The 20,756-nt window shown below is 55.9% G+C and overlaps 1 protein-coding gene across 3 annotated transcripts; it reads left to right on the top strand.

Annotated features, from left to right (window-relative positions):
• Window positions 1-1,220: 1,220 nt before the first annotated feature.
• Window positions 1,221-20,224, top strand: PPP2R5B (protein phosphatase 2 regulatory subunit B'beta). Of its 3 annotated transcripts, none has more exons than XM_037904232.2 (14): window positions 1,227-2,100; window positions 2,826-3,648; window positions 9,930-10,126; window positions 10,459-10,560; window positions 10,917-11,009; window positions 11,645-11,775; window positions 12,568-12,627; window positions 13,201-13,309; window positions 14,669-14,722; window positions 14,806-14,856; window positions 15,221-15,340; window positions 15,771-15,898; window positions 16,287-16,388; window positions 16,938-20,224. In XM_037904232.2, exons 2-14 carry the CDS (start codon window positions 3,450-3,452, stop codon window positions 17,083-17,085), a joined length of 1,494 nt encoding a protein of 497 aa, XP_037760160.1. In that variant the 5' UTR covers window positions 1,227-2,100; window positions 2,826-3,449; the 3' UTR covers window positions 17,086-20,224. The 3 variants fall into 3 exon arrangements, with proteins under 3 accessions (XP_043407136.1, XP_037760160.1, XP_037760159.1); XM_037904231.2 differs by having other exon boundaries at window positions 1,245-2,100; window positions 2,770-3,648; XM_043551201.1 differs by having other exon boundaries at window positions 1,221-3,648.
• The last annotated feature ends 532 nt before the right edge of the window (window positions 20,225-20,756 follow it).

Below are 20,756 nucleotides of genomic sequence, written 5' to 3'. Positions count from 1 at the left end.
ACACCCATGGTGTATCATAACCACTACAAAGGAATACAGTACATAGCACTCTGCCAGAGCTAGGTGCTCTCAAAGCACACAATGAAAATTCATTAGTAAAGGTTTGCCAGCCTCCTGCAAGTGCTATTATCCCCCTTCTACAGAGGGGAGAAACTGAGGCAGTGGTAAAGCCAGGAATATAGAATGCCTCTGATCCTACTGTTTGAGACCTTGCTCCACTCCCACAACAATCAACTCTCACTCCCTGCTCTAGCCCACTAGACCGCTCTCCCCTCCCAGTGCCAGGACTAGAAGCCCTAGGACCTCCTGCTCTAACCCACTAAAAAATCCCACTTGCTCCTTCCTGCATTTGAGATGCAATTTTGCCCTGGATGATTCCTGGTTTGTTCTAAAGATGGTAGTGCAGGATTTCTTGGGGTTGGTGGGTAGACCCCCCATGAGATGCAGCTGTCCAGCCTCACCAGCTGGGACTGAGACCCCTTTATTCCATCTCTTGCTCTGGTGTCCACTCTCCCTTGCCATTGGTTTTGAAAGCCCCGTTGGAGTAATACAGAGGAAATGAGGTTGTAATCATGTCAGATTCAAATGATTAATGCTAATGTTCCCAGCGCTGGAGACGGGCGCTCTCGGACTGCAAGGCCGAAACCTCCTTACATGCCTGGCTTGAAGCCATCAGAAACCTTGCAGGCACTCTGTTCTGGGAATGTCCCCGTGCAATAGTGTGAGAGCTGCAAGTGACACTACAACTGTGTGAGAAGCTCTGCCGGCATGTGTGAACAATTCCCCCTGCAACGAGGCAAGCAATTCCTGGAGTAACTGAGCGACCCCTAGTGCAAACGCGTGAGCAGTGCCCAGTGCAGCTGCTCAGCTCCTGGTGCCTCCTGTGCAAATGGGCCCCGGTGGCAGCTGCAGTCATGTCACTTGAGCAACACCCTGGTGCACCAGTATGGGCAATTCCTCGTGCAAGCAACAGAGCGAGCAGCTCCTGGAGGTGCAAAAGGTGTGACCCGTAGGAGCAACCCCTAGTGCAACTGAGAGCTACCTGCGGAGCACCTCCCAGCCCAGCCGGGAACGCCCTGTGCCTTTAAAACTGGGCCGAGTCCTGCTCTCAGCCCAGCCAATGGCCGCTGGGGGTGACATCATCCTACAGCAATGACGCAGGTTCTATTTTTAAGGGACCAATGGGTTGGCCGGAAGGGCGTCACGTGGCCCCGAGAGGTTACTTAATGTCAGCCTAATGAACGGTGCAGCATCAAAGAGAGGCAGGGGAGGCTGCTGGCTGGGGAGGGGGGGGGGCCTTGCGGGACCAGGGGGTTGGCGCTGCCTGGGCCGGGATCCCATGCACCGAGCTGGGGAGCTGCTGCATCCAAGCCCCTGACCTCGGCCCCAAGCCATCGGCTGCTCCCTGGATCCGCACAGGCCGAGCTGCAGAGCGGCGGGGGAGCTGGTCCATGAGGCTGCAGGCATCCCCGGTGGGGCAGCCCCCAGGAAGAGGAGACGAGCCGCGCGCCTCACCTTAGCTTCCCCACTGCGTTGCGAGGAGGGGGCCTCGGGTTGTTTTTGCAAGTCCCGGTTGCACTTGCCTCTGGGGAGGGTGGGAGCGGGACAAGAAGGGAGGAGGCCTCGGTCTCTGCATTGCAACAAGGGCAGGCTTCGCAACGGGGGCTGTCATTTATTCAGTTTGCTTGACTGTTTACGAGCTTCCCAGCAGGGCAGAGTGTTGGGGAGGGAGCCATGGTAAGATGAGTCCAGAGTCTCTCCAGAGCCCTGACCCTGCCACCTGAGGAAGGCAGCAGGGAGGGGAGCAGGTGTGAGAGTGACCCCCAGTCTTTCCCCCCCTGCACAGAGATCTCTTGCTTTCAGTGCATCTGGCCATAGGTTGGGGGATGCAACTTGGTGCAGAATGACCCATCTGCTGCATCAGTGGCTATCTCCCCCCTGTGCTCCCCAAACCTACAGCAGGTGACCCTGTTGGAGATGATTATATGACTGGTGACCCTCCTTTTTCCCCTCCCAAGACACAAATTTCCTCCTTCCTTTCCGACCCTTGGATCCTGTCCGCGTCAGAGAGAGACTGGAATCTCCTTCCAATTTTTTATAGTAGGGTTACATTTTTGTGTGTGTGTGAAATCCTAGATCTGTTACATTTTGGCTTAAATATTGTGGCTTGGCTCTCTCCAAAGGGACAGAAGCTGCCTAGGTAGAGGGCAGAAGGGATTGAGCTACTTACAGCATCCTTAAGCCATAAGCTTTGCCAGTGAATGGAAGATAGTGTGTGTGTTGTTTATTTGGTGCATGGGTCTGATTTTTTTTTAAGGGTAAAGTCTTCCATTTAGTTCGGAAAACAAGCTGGGTAGCTGTGGGCACAGTGCTGTAAAAAGCGTTTACATTTATCTTCCTCATAGTGACAGCAGGGTGGGGAACTGCAGTCTGTGTCATTTAGCAACTTCCCCCTTTGTAAAGTTTTTGCTGCTTGGATGGGGGTGGCAGGTCAGATTGGTGTGTGCAATTTACTACATTGCTGCTAAATTCAGGGGTTGGTGTTGCATCATTGCTTTGGCTTGGGGGTGGAGGAAGCTGAAAGCAAATGAACTTAGGGAAGTGTCTTTAGTTTTGGAAGAGATGGTTTACAAACGTGTCTTTTAAAGTCCAGTCTTAAGTCAGAGGGAGCACAGTGTGGTTGGCATTGAATGCACTTATTACTTAAGGGTTTGCAAAAAGGGATAGGAGTTTTGCTGCTAGAATTGCCCCCTAACATTTATCCTACAGTCACCAAAGTTTGGAGGGAGCTGGTTTCAAATCCTCGTTGGCTTCTGATTCATCAGGATCACTACTGGGGGGAGAGGTGTCTGAACTGGGCTGCCTGATTCATTCCCCCTTGGAGACACGTGCGGAAGAGAAACTTGGGATTCAGAGTAAAAACACTTTGCTTTCCAAATGCACCAGGAACTTACCTTAACCCATGCTTGAATAACTGCCTGGATTTCAGCCGAACTCATCCTCTGCATCGGGCTGCCCCTGGAATAAATAGGTGATCCCCCACCCCTACCATTGTAGCCAAGTGTGGGGCAGGTGTTTGTGTGTGGGGGAGAATACCCCCTGCAGTGATTCATGCCAAAGCAGGTGTCTTATTGGGTCTGAAACTTTGAATGTACCTGTAGACCTAAAGTAAGGCTCCAGGCCTGGAATCCTTTTGGGAATCGGAAACTGGACGATCACCTGCACCCTGCCCCAGGGCGCGAAGGGGAGCTGTGTTGGATATGTGCTGCCCGCTTGCCATGGGGTGCGTGCTGAGGATGCGAGTAGCTTATATTCCTGCCATGTTGGACACCTCTCCAGAGTGCTAACGGGCACTGCTTTACCCAGCATCCTCTTGGCTTAGCCAGAGTGGCCCTGTCTATTGGAGGAGAGGAGCCAAGTAGCTCTGATAGCTGCCTCCGCCTGCGAACATGGAGACCAAGCTGCCCCCCGCTGGCACCCCCACCAGCCCCTCATCCCCAGGGATGTCGCCTGTCCCCCCGCCTGATAAAGTGGACGGTTTCTCCCGGCGCTCCCTGCGCCGCTCCCGTCAGCGCCGCTCTCACAGCTCATCCCAATTCCGGTACCAGAGCAACCAACAGGAGCTGACACCCCTGCCCTTGCTGAAAGGTGAGTGTCGCACAGCTGGTGGGGATGGGAATGGGACTCCTGGGTTCTGTCCCAGCTCTGGGAGGGGAGTGGGGTCTAGTTGTTGGAGCAGGGGGTTGGGAGTCAGGATTCCTGGATTCTCTTCAGCTCTGGTCAGGTGCCTCCCATGCCTCAGTTTCCCCATCTCTGAGAGGTGGGGATTTCTACCCTATCTGCTCAAGGGATGACACACGGATATTTGAACAGGGCTTGTCCCATACAGCAGATCAGGGAATGCTCAGTGTGAGCATGAGACCCTTATTTCCTGTCTGCCCTGCTTAGCCCCATTTTCCCTTGTCACCCACGCCCTGTGCTTTGAGTGCCTTATTGTTATCCTGCCCTTTGTGATTCCAAACAGCACCTCATCCCCAGTGTCACCCTGCACAGGGGTCACCTGGGTGCTCTGGGGCTAACTGATCTTGGGCTTTGTTAATGTAGGGTTTTCTAGGAGTCCTGGTGCTGTCTGTACTGGGTTTGTTATGGCAGTGTCTTTTTGGGAGCATCAAGCCTGGCTTTGCTTTTGTAGGGTTGCCTGTGAGTGTTGGTCTTTGTTATTGTAGGGTCTCTTGGGAATCCTGGCGGCTACTGCGAACTGTGCTGTAGGTCCCTTAGTGGAGCTAGGCCAGGTTTGTTGGAGGGTCGTGCTGGTTTTGTTAGTGGGTCACATGGGAGCTCTGGGCCTGGTTTTTTGTTGTTGGGCTGTGTGGTAGTTCTTGGCTTGTTGTGGTGGGCTTACTTGGCAATGCTGGTTGCAGTTCTCTTCTTCTCCCCTACCCCCAGGCTGGTCTGAGCTTGGCTCTGCTGTGGTGTGTTCCCTGCCCGCTCCTGCAAAGAGGGAAGTGGCTGGAACCCCTTAGTCACCACACCCCTCCCTCTTCCTTTGGCCCATCTGGGCCCAGTGACTCAGCTACCCTGCATGGCACAACAGGCCCCTGGGAAATGAGGCGGCCCCATGAGGACTGGCTTAGAACCAACCACAGGGAGGGGGACTGGCTGCTCAGGGGATGGGGAATGGGATATGGGCACCAGTTCCCGTCTAGGCCGAGTTACTAGGACATCACTGACCTCTGATGCCCATTTGGTTGCCCACAGCATGAGATGAATTTGCCAGGTCCCAGCCTGGCTCCAAGCAGGACATGTGGCTGCACTGCACAGCCAGTTCACTCAGGACACAGAACTGGGTTGGCCCTATCCTGTTAGTTTCCAGTCTGCAATGGCAGGGGTGTGATGCTGATGCCCTGCTAATGCCTCCCCTAACAGCACTGGCAGCTCCTTGAGCCCTCCATGCCCTTAGTTCAAACCTTCCCCTTCCTTACTTCTTTGGGAGTCTCTAGCCCCTGGCCTGCTAGACAGTCCCAATCGCCTTAGCATCCCATGGGGGGTTAGGACTTGGGAGGAGCCCCGGTACTGGATCTGGGGATGGGGGGGAGGATCTTTTGGGGTGTCGCACCATCATTCAAGTCCTTAGTGGGGGGCAGGCCCCCATGGGCAGGGAGGTGTCCCATAGGGGTCACCGCTTATAGGGGCAACAGTTCCCTGGTCATCTAGTGCTTGTTGTGTTCAAGCTGCCATGTTGCATCAGACCCATGGGCCCATCTAGTCTGGCCTAGTATTTAGACTTCAATCCCTGAGCTGGGGATAGAACTCTAGAGCCCTGACTCCCAACCCACCCCCACCCCCCCCGCTGTAACCATTGGACCCCACTCCCCTCTCAGAGCTGGGAATAGAAGTCTGACTCACAACCCCCACCCCCGAACCTGCTAGACCTCCCTCCCCCCTCAGTACAATGCTGGGTGTTCGCTTGGTTTCTCTAAGTGCCTTTTGGAGCCAGCAGCCAAATTGATGCTGAGTGTCTCCCTGGGAACCTTTCCAGATACCCACTGGCGCTCTCAGTGGCTGGAGGGGGGAAGGGGGGCGGTTATGTGTGTGGGAGCCCAGGGCTGTAATAGAAGGGGGCTGCAATTTGAGACACCAGTCTGGTATAACTGATCTGGCCACACATGTACCTGGGTTTGATTTGCCATGATTCTCATGGGCCCTTCTGAGCCGACTTCAAGCAGTCCGGGACCAGTGTGCAGCCGACCTTCGCACCTGGGGCTAGCGAGAGGATCCCCCATGCTGTGGCCAAAGTCAGACTGTGTCATAACTCGCGGGCGACTGCCCTCCAACCAGATTGGATGGTGAGCTGAGGGCTTTGCCGCAGATTGACTTGGCAAGCTCCACGTCTGCTAAGAAGCCCCGGGCTAGGGTAGCAGGGGAGCTGTGGATGGGGATAGAGGGGCCCCAGTGGAGCTCCGTGCATATGTGAGCTCAGCTCTGCAATAGCAAGAAGCTCTTTAAGCTCCAGAGGTTTAAAAACACAGTGTGGGATTTGGCTTCCCACACGTCTGCCACCCATGTCAGGGGATCCCTTGGGCCTTCCACAGATCACGTCTTCACCCCCACGCTGCGATCCCAGCCCTGTAGGCTTCTCTGTTCAGAGCTGCCTGGAGGCTGGTGCTGCTAGCTGCATGGAGCTGTCACTGGGGGCTTAAGTGAGACCAAGGAGGGAGTGGGACTGAATGGCCTTCTCCTCTAGGAGGCCCGGGCTCAGGTCTGGCCCCAGAGTGGGGGGACTGGCTGGCTCAGGGATGAGGAATGGGACATGGGGCCTTTCCCCTCCAGGCGCCACCATCTTTGTTCCGAGTTGCTTGGTGGCCTCTTCCTGGAGTGAATTTGTCAAGTCTCAGCCTGATTCCAAGCTGGGAGGGGAGTTTGTGCCATCCATCAATCTGCACCTTCAGTGGTTGAGGCCCTGGTGGTGAATTCAGCCTCCCTTCCCTTAGAAACCCCCCAGCTTCAGTGTTCAGCATCCCCCAGTGTCTGACTTAAAGATCTCGCCTGTCAATCCCTGCCCCCCAGTGCCAGCTGTGCCCCTGGTATCTTCCGGGGATGGGGGCAGAGCTGAAGGGCAAGGAGGCACTGGTGGCAGAATTTGGAGATTGGAAGGTGGTAGGGGAGATGCGCTCCATCTGTGTCCAGCCTGGAGGTGCAGGTGAATTTCTGTAGGCCTGTTTTATTGGGTCTCCTGTTTCACTCCCTGCCCAGAATGGAACACGAGGCACCAGAGCTGCCTGGCAGGCAGGGAGGGAAGTGAATGCTGGGGACTTCAGGGACAGTGCCTTGCTTGTGTCTGGGGGAGCAGGGGCTTCTGCTGGGTCTAGATCATGGGGCTTGGGGAGCCAGATTCTCTCTTGGCTTCAGGGGACCTGGTCCCAGCTGTGTCTCTGGCTGGGGCTGCCTCATGAGCTGCTGTCTCCACCTGGAGGCAGGAAATTGTCTGCCTTGGGAGACAGCTCTGGGAGGAATATGGGCATCGTCTCCTCCTCCCCCACAACTGGCCTTATGTTCCCTCCCCTCCCCCCTGCTTCCCAGGGCTCTGGATGCTGCTGCTTCATCTCCGATCTCTGCTGCTGTGATCTCTGCTGCTGTGGAGACTGGTCCTGTGGGGTTTCCTACCCACTGGCCTCCCTGAGGAGAGAACCAGGAGTGGGCTTGCTGAGTCAACTCGCTGCTGCTCCTCAGTCCTGACCCACTGGCAGCCCTGGCTCTGCTGCTGATGCGTCTCAGTCTCAACCTGCAGCACCTTCTACTGTGTCAAACGCCGTGTTTCTTTCCTGCCCCAGATGCACCTCCCCTGGCCCAGCGCTTGTCAGGAGTGGCCAGTGCCTATATTCACACCCAGGCCCATGGAGGCAAAAGGCCAGTCTTGCAGCAATACCTCCCACTATCCCACCTGCCTAACCAGGACCCCCCCCCCACCCCACAGGGTCTCCCCACTGTTATCCCAGCCTCATGTGCTCTAGCTGTGCTTCCACATGTTGCTAGAATACTGAGGGCATCACAGGCAGGGGCTGTGCCAGTCCCAGCCCGGTGGCCACTGGTGGGGGTGGGGGCTGCCTGTTCTTGCTGATCAAAGCTGATGCCAGTGCCATCTCCCCAGAGAGCTGTTGGGGCTGAATAGCGTCTTGAGTTCAGAGTGGAACCTAGATATGGGGCTGGGGAGAGGCTCTGACGTTTGGAGACCAAGGGGTGTGGAATCCGAGATCATCTCGTCACAGAATTTACTGGGGCTCTGCTAGATTCCCTGCCCCACTGTTTTTAGGGAGACTCTATTCTGAGCCAGTGGCTGGGGGGGCTGTAATCTGTGTGTTGAGGGAAGTGCACTGGGGCAACTTTCCCTGCTGGCCTCAAATGGAGATCCATGGGGGTTCTTTAAGAAAACCAGAGACAGCCCTGAAGTTTTGTTGCAGGGACCCTGGTTGTCTTGGGGCTCCCTGCTGCACACCAGGTCTGAGTGGCTGTAGGGGCAGGTTGAGTGGAGTCTAACAGCTAGAGCACTAGGACTCCGGGGTTCTATTTCTGGCTCTTCCACTGACCATAAGCAAGTCTCTTCCCCTCTCTGTGCCTCAGTTTCCCCCTGCCACCTGTATCTTTTCGACGGAGGTCTTCAAGGCAGGGACTGTTTCTTGAAAGTGTCTGTTCAGTGCCCAGCATGACAGGCCCCTGATCTTGGAGGGGTTGGGGGCTCTGTGCAGTGCTACCATCATACCCATAATTATTCCTGGTTCACAGGTATAAATCCCAGCTCAGGTAGACATGCATGGGCTAGCTCTGCTTGAGCAAGAGCCTAAAAATAGCAGCGTGGCTGCAGCGACTTGGGCTGGCTACCCTAGTACATGCTCAGGTTGTTGGGCAGTATTGTACTCGCTTGGCTAGTCCAGGCTGCCACCACGGTCGCACTGCTATCTTGCTAGCTCAAGCTCTGTCTGCCTGAGCGGGGAAGCACCCTCTCACCTGCTGTGTAGATGTGCCCTGTGTTACAGCTCCTCCAAGGAGGTCATTAATGGTGTCTAGAAATGGTGTCTGCGTCCTGTCCTGAGGTGATATGTACCCAGTCAGTATGGGGATAGTTGAAAACGTCCCCATTATTATTGGGGTTTCTATTTTTGTTGCCTCTCTAATCTCCCTGAGAATTTCACAGTCATGGTCACCATCCTGGTCAGGGGGTCGGTAGTATATTCCTACTGCTATACTCTTATTACTCAAGCATGGAGTTTCTGTCCCTAGAGATTCTGTGGGACAGTTTAATTAATTTAAGGTTTGTACTATGTCTATCACATATAGTGCCACTCCCCCACCAGCACAACCTACTGTCATTCCTGTATATGTCTCAGTTACTACCGTGTCCTGTTGATTATCACCAGTTCACAAAGTTTCTGTGATGCCTATTATATCAATATCCTCCTTCAATACAAGGCACTCAAGTTCATCCCTTCTGACCTTAGAATCTGTGACCCTGAGTCACCACAAAACCCAGTGTTTAACTTCTTCATTGGTGTTAAACAGGGCTTGGATTGTTAATTATTTGCATTGTGGTAGTGCCTAGGAACCCTAGTCATGGACCGTGGCCCCATTGTGTTGGGTGCTGTACAGACACAGAGCAAAGACTGTCCCTGCTGTAACGTAATATGGGAAGGGAACAGCTTGATGTGAATGGACTTTTCATGCCAAAGGGATTTGCAGACAGGGAGACACCCCTGGGGAGAGCTCCCTAGAGCAGGGACTGTGGTGATTCTCAGCAAACCCCCAGCACGGTGAATTGGCTTGGGGTTTACCTTCCCTTTGGCTGTTCTCCCAGGGTTGGGGCTAAGCCCCCTCACCCATCCACCTAGGACTGAACCACTTCATGCTGGGGGCTGATGTTTGCGCAGTGCTGACTTCCCTTTCCCCAGATGTGGGAGTGCTGAACCCCCCTCCCCAATGGGAATCGTACCACTTCATCCTGATGGCATGCTCAGTGTTGCACCGCAGCCATGTGGGAATGTACCATTCTGTACTGGGGAGGGTGCAGTCCCTGTGGGATTGTACCCCTTTACACTAGGGGTGCATGCTTTGCTCTGAACCCCCAGCCCACAGTGGATTGTACCACTGTCTGGTGAGGAGGTGTGGTGTTGGGGCCAACCCACCAGTGCATTTGGGATTGTATCACTTTGTAGGGGTATGTGCATATGTTGTCAGGACAGTCCCCCCCTCTCCCCATGGGATAGTGCCACTTTGTGGGGGGGTGGGGGTCAGTGTCAGGGCTAAGTGGAAGTCCATGTGGGATTGTACCACTTTCCCATGGAGGGGGGGTGTTGTCGGGGCTAAGCTTCCAATCCATGTGTGGGTTTGCATCGCTTTGTGGCGGGGGTGTCCTTGGTGCTGATGCCCCCTTTCTGCAGACGTGGCGGTGGCGGAGCTGCACGAGCTGCTGTGCAAGAAGCTCCAGCAGTGCTGTGTGCTCTTCGACTTCCTGGACTGCGTGGCCGACCTCAAGGGCAAGGAGATCAAGCGGGCTGCGCTCAACGAGCTGGTGGAGTGCGTGGCCACCAACCGTGGCGTCCTCATCGAGCCCGTTTACCCCGAGATCATCAAGATGGTGAGGGAGCAGGGCAGGGTGCCAGGAAGGAAATGGGGTCTGATGGGCTAGAGTTGGGCCTGGGAGCCAGGACTCTTGGGTTCTAACCCCAACTCTGGGAGGGGAGTGGGGTCTAGTGGGTTTGGGGGGTGGGTGTGGGGGGCTAAGAGCCAGGACTCCTGGGTTCTGTGCCTTTTTCCATTGCTCAAAGAGCAGGTCAGTGGCATTCTGGGTGGGACTGACTCCAGTGGAGAATGGGGGCTGGAATAGGCTGGATTGGGGTGCGAGGGTTAGGGGTAGTGGTGTGGGGGGTTCCCCAGACCCAATTGACCCCCCCTTTCTAATCTTTCCAGATCTCAGTCAACATCTTCCGGACACTCCCACCCACTGAGAACCCCGAGTTTGACCCTGAAGAGGACGAGCCGAACCTGGAGCCCTCCTGGCCCCATCTCCAGGTGAGACACTCCTCAGGGAGCGTGTGGCAGGAGGGCAGGGGTCCGGTGCCACTGGGGGCTGCAGGATTCGATCTTGCTGCCCAGAGAGGCAGCAGAATATAGTCACAGTTGGGGCTCCCACCCAGAGTTGGCAGCACTCCCATCCAGTTGGCTGCAGGGCAGGGATTGGGGGAGGGGCACAATTTCTAGCTCTGGATCTAGGCTGGACTCCCTGCCATTCTTAAGGAGGGTGCGTACTTATGGGCAATGGAGCAGGGCTATGCCACAGAGTTGGGTGGCAAGGTGCAAGGATGAAAATACTGTCTGTTGTGGGGAGCCACCATGCATCCAGCAGTGCTCTAAATTCTCTTGCTCAGCTGGTCTACGAGTTCTTCCTCCGCTTCCTGGAAAGCCCTGACTTCCAGCCCTCTGTGGCCAAACGCTACGTCGACCAGAAATTTGTGCTGATGGTGAGTGGTGCCTGGGAAAGCAGCTGGATTGGGGGGACCAAGGAATATTGGGGGAGTGGAAGATCATGAGAGGCTGCTGCTGTTGGTCTGTTGCAGCATGGGGAGTCAGTGGGGTGGGGGTAATGGCTGCTTTGAGTCCCCTCCCTCCAAGGATCTACATTCAAGGGGTCCCTTGGCCTGGGTGGTGGGAGCCTGGCTCCTAGCTGGTGTGCTGCAAGTTTGCTGACTCTTGCCCTGACTGGGCTCCAAACCTCCATCATGATGGGGCACTTTGGCTGGCAGCAGACACACACCCCCAGAACTGGACAGGCTCATTAGGAGCAGTACCCCCTGTGGTGGGTGCATGGAGTGAGGGGGCTTCACCCATTGCAGCCGATCCTAGGCTGGGGAAGCAGGCAGGAGTGGGTGGACATGCTTAGAGCAGATCTGGGTCGGTTCTGAACCTGCCGGGGACAAACTAATCATTGCACCTACTGTCTGCGATGGGGGAGGATGGGTCATCTGTGGGATACCAGGGTTGGGGGGAAGAGCTAACTCCCCCCCAGGGATATTCAGGCTGGATGTTGGGATGAAGGTTGGCGGGGGTGGAGCAGGTTGCAAGGTCATCTGTGGGACCCTCTCCCCTGGCCCCCCAGCTGCTGGAGCTGTTTGACAGTGAGGACCCGCGGGAGCGTGAGTACCTCAAGACCATCCTGCACCGGGTCTATGGCAAGTTCCTGGGACTGCGTGCCTACATCCGCAAGCAGTGCAACAACATCTTCCTGCGGTGAGCCCCCCAGGCAGCGTGGAGCCTGCTAGGGGGCAGAGGTCCCCTTCCAGCCAGTCTCAGCCAGGCACTCCGACCTAACCAAGGAGCATGGGCTGCCATGGCACTCCAGGAAGTCCCTCCTGGGGAGGGTGGGACTTCCTGGGGATGATGATTTGTGGCCAGTGGTGGGATTCCCTGGCATCACGCCTCTTTCAGGGGCGGGAGGGTGGGACTTCCTGGAAGTATGTCCCCAAAGCATATAAAGCCCCCCCCCCAATCCTCTCGTGGTTGGCAGGTGCCTGAGTTGTGTCCCCTGGTCTCAGAGGGCCCTGAATTCCACCAGTTACCCAGGTCTCCCCCTGCTCTATGGGGGATGATGTGCCCTGACGGGACTCTGCCCCATATGCCCAGTATGTGTGGTGAGGCTGGGGAAATCACCCCCTAAGTTTGACCATGGGGTTGGGGTGACCAGTAGAGGGCTGCTGTGACTCAGAGTGCCCATCAGGGAGCAGTGTACTGCCTGCAAAGCACAGGCTTCCTGGGAGCGTTCTCCAGTTGCTCTAGGCTGAAGCTGGTACTGAAGCCATGGGGGGGCACTAGCCTGCCCACAGCAGCCTCCCCTAGACCTCCCCTCCCCCATTCCCTCCAGAATTCACAGCACCTGTTTCCTCCCCACCACGCTGCTGGCAGGGCTGGCTCCCTCCCCCCACCACATATGGGGGTCCAAGGGGCGCGTGCTCGAGCGGGGAGTTGGGGGTTAGTAAAGAGGCATTGGAGGCATTTTCATCTCTTACCTCTTTCTCCCCCCAGGTTTATCTACGAGACGGAGCATTTCAATGGTGTGGCCGAGCTCCTGGAAATCCTGGGCAGGTAATGGTTGGACATGGGGACAGGTATGCAGAGGTGGGGGGTGCACATTGGTGGGGTGGGGGACGCCCAGCCTTACAGGCCCATGGTCTGTTTTCTGGAAGTCAGTAGAGGGTGCCCCATAAGGATTCAGCCCTCCCCAGGGGGCATCCCCCACCAGTAACCATAGAGTAGCCACCAGAGCACCTTGTACCCTCCCCCCAGAGGCTGCTGGGGTCTAGGGCTCCCTGTCCCACATCCTACCACACCCCACAGTTTATCCCACCCCACACCCAGATGGAGCCAGCACAGCTCCAGCTCCCCGTCAGCTACTGGATCCTGATCTCCGTCCCCCCAGTTGTGTGTGTGTTTGTGTCAATAGATAAGCCAATAGAATATCAGGGTTGGAAGGGACCTCAGGAGGTCATCTAGTCCAACCCCCTGCTCAAAGCAGGACCAATCCCCAATTTTTGCCCCAGATCCCTAAATAGCCCCCTCAAGGATTGAACTCACAACCCTGGGTTTGGCAGGCCAATGCTCAAACCACTGAGCTATCGCTCCCCCTCACCACCTGTCCCTCCTCCCTTTAACCTGCAGCATCATCAATGGCTTCGCCCTGCCCCTGAAGACGGAGCACAAGCACTTCCTGGTGCGGGTGCTGATCCCGCTGCACTCGGTCAAATCCCTCTCCATCTTCCATGCCCAGGTAAGTGCCACCGCCCTTCTGGGAGTGGCCCTGAAGTCTGACCTTTCACCTCCAGGTCAGATAAGGGGTCACCTCCAGGGGTGGGAGCTGCAGGAGTCTGCTCCTGAAATTGTGCAAGGAGTAAGAGATCCCCAGGGAATGGGCTGGTTCAAGGGGGCAGGGAATGGGTTACAGGGCCTCTCCCCTGTCAGAGGGTCTGGCTCTCATCTGGGAGATTGAAGAGTGGTCTCAGTGGTCATGCCCTAGCACAGCAGCCGTGCGGGGGACCCATGTGCTGTTCTGTCCAAGTCAGCACTGCCTTTAGCCCCTCTGAGATTTGATTTCCCCTGCCCTCCCCCACCCCCCGCAGTTCCAGGCATTGGAAGTTGCCTCATTACTGCCCCCTTGTGGCTGCCTTATGTCTGTTGGCATAAAGCTGGGATAGTGTCAGTCATGGATAGGGGCCTACCAAATTCATGGTCTGTTTTGGTCAATTTCATGGTCATAGGATTTAAAAAATGATAAATTTCATGATTTCAGCTATTTAAATCTGAAATGTAATGGTGTTGTAATTGTAGGGGTCCTGACACAAAAAGGAGTGGTAGGGGGGTTGCAAGATTATTGCGGGGGGGGGGGGGGGGGGGGGGGGGGTTGTGGTATTGTTACCCTTACTTCTGCGCTGCTGCTGGCGGCAGCGCTGCCTTCGGAGTGGGCAGCTGGAGAGCGGCAGCTGCTGGCCGGGATCCCAGCTCTGAAGGCAGAGCCGCCACCAGCAGAAGCGCAGAAGTAAGGGTGGCCTGGCACGGTATCGCCACCCTTACTTCTGCGCTGCTGCTGGCAGGGCGCTGCCTTCAGAGCGGGGCGCCTGGTCAACAGCCACTGCTCTCTGGCCACCAGCTCTGAAGGCAGTGGAGAAGTGAGGGTGGCAATACCGTGACCCCCCCCTTTAAATAATATTGCAACTGTCCCTGCAAATCCCTTTTGGGTCAGGACCCCCAATTTGCGAAACACTGGTCCCCCTCATGAAATCTGTATAGTACAGGGTAAAAGATCAGATATCATGGTCTGTGATGTGTTTTTGATGGCTGTGAATTTGGAAGGGCCTTAATCATGGACCCTGCTGATGGGAATCTTACCTCTTGGGGGAGGGGGTGGGGGAAATCTGCAGGTTGGGAGGGATCTCGGTCTGGTGCTGCCTGTGGGATGGGCATGGGGAGCAGACCCCCTGGGTTCCAGTATCTAGGTGGTGGGGGAGCCCTGTCTCAGATGCTTCCACTGCCTGCTGATGGGGATCTGAGCTAAATGGGCTAGGGAGGAATCTAGGGGGTGGGGACCAGTGCAGGGGCTCCGTCTCTGATGCCACCCCACTTCCCCTTGCAGCTGGCGTACTGCGTGGTGCAATTCCTGGAGAAAGATGCCACCCTGACGGAGCATGTAAGTGCAGCCCCATGGTGGGGGATGCGATCCAGGGCCCAGTGGCTCTCCTCTCTAACCCTGCCATGTCCCCCTTCCCACAGGTGATCCGGGGACTGCTGAAATACTGGCCGAAGACCTGCACTCAGAAAGAGGTGGGGCTGGGGCTGGGTTAGGGGCCTGCTAGCGGGAAACAGGCAGACATGGGGAACTGGAGTGTAGGGTTGTGGGGAGGGGCATTGGTGAGGAGCATCTGTGCACTGCATAGGGGCCTAGAGGGATGTGGGGGGGTGAAAGACTGGATAGCACTGGATGGGGTAAAGAAAGGGTATTGGGGGATTTGGGGGCAGGCACACGGGGTGGCCATTGTTGGGGGGACACTTGTTAGGTGTGGGGAGGCATGGTCTGTGGGGATCAGGGAGCACACAGTCTGGGGTGTGACCTGGGTGGGTTATCAAGGGTGCCTCTCCTAGCCCTGTAGCTCACAAGGAGAGATCTGCCTCTCCCCACACCCGGCAGGTGATGTTCCTGGGAGAGATTGAGGAGATCCTGGATGTGATTGAGCCCTCGCAGTTTGTCAAGGTGCAGGAACCGCTCTTCAAACAAATCGCACGCTGCATCTCCAGCCCCCACTTCCAGGTGTGTGCAGGCTGGGGCGTGGGGCCTGAGCTCAGGGTGGGGCCTAGACCCCTCATGAGTCTGGGGTTTTTCCCATCAGGGCTCTAGGACACCAAGGGTCACTGCCCCTAATTAGGGGCTGGGGAGGGGGTCCCATTCTCCCTCCCTTCAAGGGGGTCCAGACTTAGTCAAGCTAGGGCTCCCTGAGTCTGGGCTGGTCCTGAATCCTGGGTCCCCCACCCCAGTTTGGGGGCTGGGGGGTCAGGGTTGTTGGTGCTGAGAGGTCCTTTCCTCGGGCTTGGGGTGCAGTCAAGGTCCCTGCTGGTGGGGATCAGACTCCCAAAAAGGGCAGCCCCCAGCACTCATTCCAGGTGGCAGGGGAGGTGAGTGGGGTTGGGAGGGTGCAGGGCTGGGCAGCCCCCAGCACTCACCCTGTCTCCCTTGTCCCCAGGTGGCAGAGCGGGCTCTGTACTTCTGGAACAACGAATATATCCTGAGTCTGATTGAGGACAATTGCCACACGGTGCTGCCTGCCATCTTTGGCACCCTCTACCGGGTCTCCAAGGAGCACTGGAACCAGTGAGTGTGTGTGAGGGACGTGTCTCAGCTGCCTGCCCTCTTTAGCCCCTGCAGGGTTCCAGGCACTGGGGATCCCTCCCCTCTGGAGAGTCTCTCCTCCTAGGGTCTTGCTGTTCCCAACAACCCCTCCCCTGCTGTGTAAGGAGCACAGGGTAGTTGTGGGGGCATTGGGGAACTGGGGTGAGGAGCCTGGGCAGGGGGCTGTGAAGTGGGCATCCTGGCAAACCCCAAGATGCTTTGCAGGGCTGTGGGGGGTGAGCATTGTGGCAAGCGCCAGGATGTGTTGAGGGAAGAGGTTGGTGGGTTCCCTGGGGCAAGGAATCCAACATAAGGCTGGCACCTGAAGCCAGTCAGGGTCTCACCTCTCCTCCCTCCCCCATGCCCACAGGACAATCGTCTCCCTGGTCTACAACGTGCTCAAGACCTTCATGGAGATGAATGGGAAACTCTTTGATGAGCTCACAGCCTCCTACAAGGTGGAGAAGCAGCAGTGAGTGGGGGCCAGGTGTTGGAGGGAATGTGGGGCATCCAGATGTTGGAATGGGGGCCAGTCTCCTCCCCCCATGTCCTTAGGGCCAGCCCCCTCTATGCTGGAGTCCCACAGGGATTCTGGGAGAGGTGGGCACTGCTGCCCAGTCATGTGACCCACTGCCTGGCATTCCATAGGCCATACCTGTCTTAGTCCTTGCACAGGGTTGGGCTGGGAGCTGGGGAGTGAGGAGCCCCCAGCCAATTTAGAGTAAGCGCCCCCAGCAGTGTGCAGAAGTGGAAGGCCAGAGGATGCTGCCGAGTTATGCTGGTTGTCCCTGCACAATGCGCTCGGGTGGTGCTCCCCTCATCTTGGCCTGGGTTTCCCGAGGGCATGCCCCATCCCCCACAATGCCCTGGGGTGCTCTGAGGCCATCTTGGCCTGGGTTTCCCAAGGGCTTCTCCAGAGCCCCTGTGAGGGCGTTTGACCCCAGGTGCTGCCTTGGGTTATCAGCAAGGGGCCAAGTTGGGTACCGCCTTCCCCCCTCACTCTGCCACCCTGTCTCTGCAGGGAGCTGAAGAAGGAGAAAGAGCGTCAGGAGCTCTGGAAGCAGCTGGATGAGCTGCAGCTGAAGAAGCTGCAGGGTCTGGAGGAGGCGCAAATGAACCGACTCAATCTCCAGCACAGCCTGGGCTTGCAGGGTGGCAACAAGAGTTAGAGAGATGCCGAGCCGGCCACCAGCCCCTCCCCTGCCCAGCCTGTGCCAAACCAGAGCTGGCCCCTCCGTGCTGCAGGAGCCCACGGCCCCCCAGCCATCGCCATCCCCATCCTACTAGGGACATGGATCCAAAACAGGACTGGAGGGGGGCACCCCCTGCTTCAGCAATTGCACCCCACTTGGGCTGGCACTTCTCCTCATCACATCTCCATGGTGTACACTTAACACATCACCCCACGTGACCTCTGTGGGTCCTAGCTGCCACAGGGGCATGTTGTTGGGGGGTAGCCCCAGTGCCCCCCATTCCTTGGGGATGCAGGGTCCAGCCGCAGCCCCTTGCCAAAGGGGCAGGGCCAGGCTACGTCTTGGGGTAGGAGCAGGGTAGGGATGCAGTAGGCTGCAGGGGCACAGGACCTCTGGTGAAGGGGTCCCCATGGCTGCTAGGGACAGGGTGAGTTGCTTGGCAATCAGCCTGTCTCCATTGTTCTGGTCCAGGGAGCCACCTCTGTTTGGCATATGGGATATAACAAGGGGTTAGATGGGGGACCCAGCTTAGCTATTCCCAGTGCAAGCTGAACCCCCAGCCCCCCACCACACTGCAGTGGCTTGTGGCTGGCTCTGCTGTAGGGGCCGGATGGGGGGGCTCTGTGTTTCTTAAAGCAATAGACCCTCCTGTTCCAACCTAGGGCTCCTAATGTAAGAGGGGAGGGAGTAGAGCTCCTTTTGAGAGGCTGGGAGTTCAGTGCCTGCCCCCCCCCCCCGTCTGTGGGATGGGTGTTACGCTAGTACGAATGGGCAGGGTCTACTGATGAGCCTGGAGGTGGTGAGACTGAGCTGCTGTGATGGGAAGGACTCTGAAAAAGATCAGCTGAGACTTACATTAATCCTCCTCCATTTGTCCCCTTGGCTCATTACTGCCCCTGGGGCAGATCCATCTCTCAGCCCTGGAGCTTGCTCCCCAAAACTTGGCAATTAGCTTAGTGGGGCACTGTCTGAGCTCCCCTTATTCATCATTGCACCCCACTTCACTCCCCTACAGAAACAGCTTGGGGGAGATCTCCCCCCTCCAATACATCGGGGCACCCCACAATGCTGATCCGTACATCCGCGCACCCCACAATCCTTCCCGTTTCCACCCCTATCTCAGTCTCCTGCACAAACAGCGTGGGGGAGATCCCCCCTCTCCTATATATCTGTGCACAATCCTGACTGCCCTGCACAAACATACTTTGGGGAGATTCCCCTGTCATACCCCCCCCCCCCCCCCCCCCCCACGCACACACACGCCCCAATGGAATCCAGGCTTCTATGGGATCCTGTTTTCTCCCCCCGGCCCTCCATTGCTGCTCCAACTGGCAAATGTATCTCCCCTAACACAAATGCCTCAATAGCAGAGATGTTAGAGGGGTCTGTGTAGTGCCCTCAGGTACGGGACCAGCAGCCATGGATGTGACAGCTCAGAGGACAGAAGGGATTGTTAGTGGGGAGGCAGGAGTGGAGGGCCTGTTGTCACCCACTACCTGATTTTTTTTTTTTTTTTTTTTTGGTACACTGCTAAGGGACAGAGAGGGAAGCAGCTGGGGAACTGGATCTGGGGTCCATGGGTATGTGGGGGTGGGGGTACCCCTCCCTGGAGATGGGGGTGGTGCAGAAAGGCAAGGAAGAGAGCAGCCTTATAGCCCTGCAAGGCTAATATCAATCTCCCCTGCCTCTTCCTCCCAATCCTCTTGGTTCAGCTCTTGGGGGTACATTCCTTCTTGCCATGACCCCTCCCCGCAGCAGCTGTCAGCTGCTACTGTCACTTTAAAAGTTTGCTTCCTTCTTCCTTTTCAATTTCCATTGGAAACATGGGTCAGTCTATTCAAAACATCCCCTCCCCCCCATGGTGCACTCTATCCTGCAGCATTCCCTGGATGGTAGAGTCAGTATACCCCCTCCCTGTTTAGATGGTATGGTCCATTCTGCTCCATCTCCTCAGGGAGTGATCAAGTTGAACCAACCCCTTTTCCAGCTTGGAGCCTTGATAGACTGTACCATCTGGGGAAATAAAGGGATGAGCTGAAGATTACTATTTGATGTGGTCTTTGAGTGGCTTGTACCATCTGGAATCAATTGTTGCATCTTTGGGGCTAAAGAGGGAGGGGTCTGCATAGGCCCTGCCATGGAAGTGGGAGAAGGGTGTTGAATAGGCTGTGCCATCTCAGGAGATAGGGGAAAGGGATTTAGGACTGTTCCATTCTGGGAACAGGGAGAACTGTATAGATGATCATTGCTGGGTTGGGGAAGTTAAACTTGACTTTTCTAAGTCTAGCAATGGGGTGGGGGGGGGAATAGACTGTGTGGTCACAGGGCAAGGGGGGTTGGATTCAGCATTCCAGCGCTGGGAAAGGGATAAGTGCACAGTTTCTATTATATTAAAGGGGGTGAGCTGGATGGAACCTGCCATTGCGGGGGTGGGGGCAGTTGACTGCTCTGTCTCACATTGAATGGACTACACCATTTGGCTGGGTGGATGGCAATGTATCTCATAGGTGAGAAGGAAGGGCCTGAATAGACTATGCCATTTGAAGGGGGTGTTGAATAGACTTACCATTTTGGGGCATGGGGGTTGAAAAATTCCCCATTTCTAGTCCTGCTGAGCCCATGCTCTTGCATCTCCAATGTCTTAATTTTCTTCCCATCTTTGAGTGCCGGCGCTGGCCAAAAGGCATCCCGGGTATCACATCGTGCCCTCAATACTAGGCATGACTTAAAATATTTTACAGTTCCCTGGGGGTTTTGTTATTTTTTTAATTACTATTTTATTGGTGGGAGTAGTGGGATATTTTTAATTTAAACCTTAATTTATTTGTAGCAACTCACACCATATGGTGACTGTAGTAACCGGGTGCACAATTGTTGTCTCTTAGATACAGCGGCGACGTAGTTACCATGAGAGGAATTGGGGCTGGGGATGGACACCAGGGGTTATTTTTGAGGGAGGAGGAATTCGGGGGGAGGGGTGGAGTAAAAAACAAGAAGTTAAATTACTATATTTAAGATAATTTGGTTTAAAGCTACCCTCTCTCTTCTTCTCCCCCCCCCCTTATTTTTGTTTGCTGGATAAGTCTGTATTCAATAAAGAGATACTTTCATGTCACTGGGCTCTGCAGATTCCATTCACAAAGCGTTAGGCTGTGAAGGTGGGAGAAGGGGCATGTAGGTGGGGGCTGGGAGTCAGGACACCTGGGTTCTTTTCGCAGTCACTGATTTGTTCTGTGACCTTGGGCAGGTTGCAGATCACGGAGTTCTCTTGCTATGTAAAATACACTCACCACAGCTGGTGGCAGTGTTAATTGCTGGGTGGCAATAGATGAGGGCAAAGTATTAACTGCTCATTGGGCAAAGAGAGAAACACGAGTTGAAAAGCAGAGTGGGAAGAGCACTAGGCTTTCCCCACCCAAAGCTGGCCATAGAACTCTGGACTCCGAGTTCCAGTCCTCCCCTCTCCCCCGCCCACCCCCCCAGCGTTCACAATTGGTGACTGGGCTGGGACTGGGGGGGAATACGTATATGAGCAACATATGGAGTTTGATGGGTAGAGGATGCTAGTTGTCCCTTCTGTTGGGGAGGGGCAGGTCCATGGTGTTCAGAGCTTGCTCTAAATCAGAGGTGGGCAAACTATGGCCCGT

This window comes from Chelonia mydas, chromosome 7 (assembly GCF_015237465.2).
Source record: "Chelonia mydas isolate rCheMyd1 chromosome 7, rCheMyd1.pri.v2, whole genome shotgun sequence".
Lineage (NCBI taxonomy): Eukaryota > Metazoa > Chordata > Testudines > Cheloniidae > Chelonia > Chelonia mydas.
The sequence above is the reverse complement of the archived record's forward strand: the minus strand, read 5'-3'. Positions and strand labels throughout refer to the sequence as shown.

Bases quoted from the DNA above. Each gene is read 5' to 3' on its own strand.
- PPP2R5B (XM_043551201.1), top strand. From the start codon at position 3,450: ATGGAGACCAAGCTGCCCCCCGCTGGCACCCCCACCAGCCCCTCATCC. The intron at 3,649-9,929 runs GTGAGTGTCGCA...CCCTTTCTGCAG, and splicing joins ACCCCTGCCCTTGCTGAAAG to ACGTGGCGGTGGCGGAGCTG. The intron at 14,857-15,220 runs GTGGGGCTGGGG...CACACCCGGCAG, and splicing joins AGACCTGCACTCAGAAAGAG to GTGATGTTCCTGGGAGAGAT.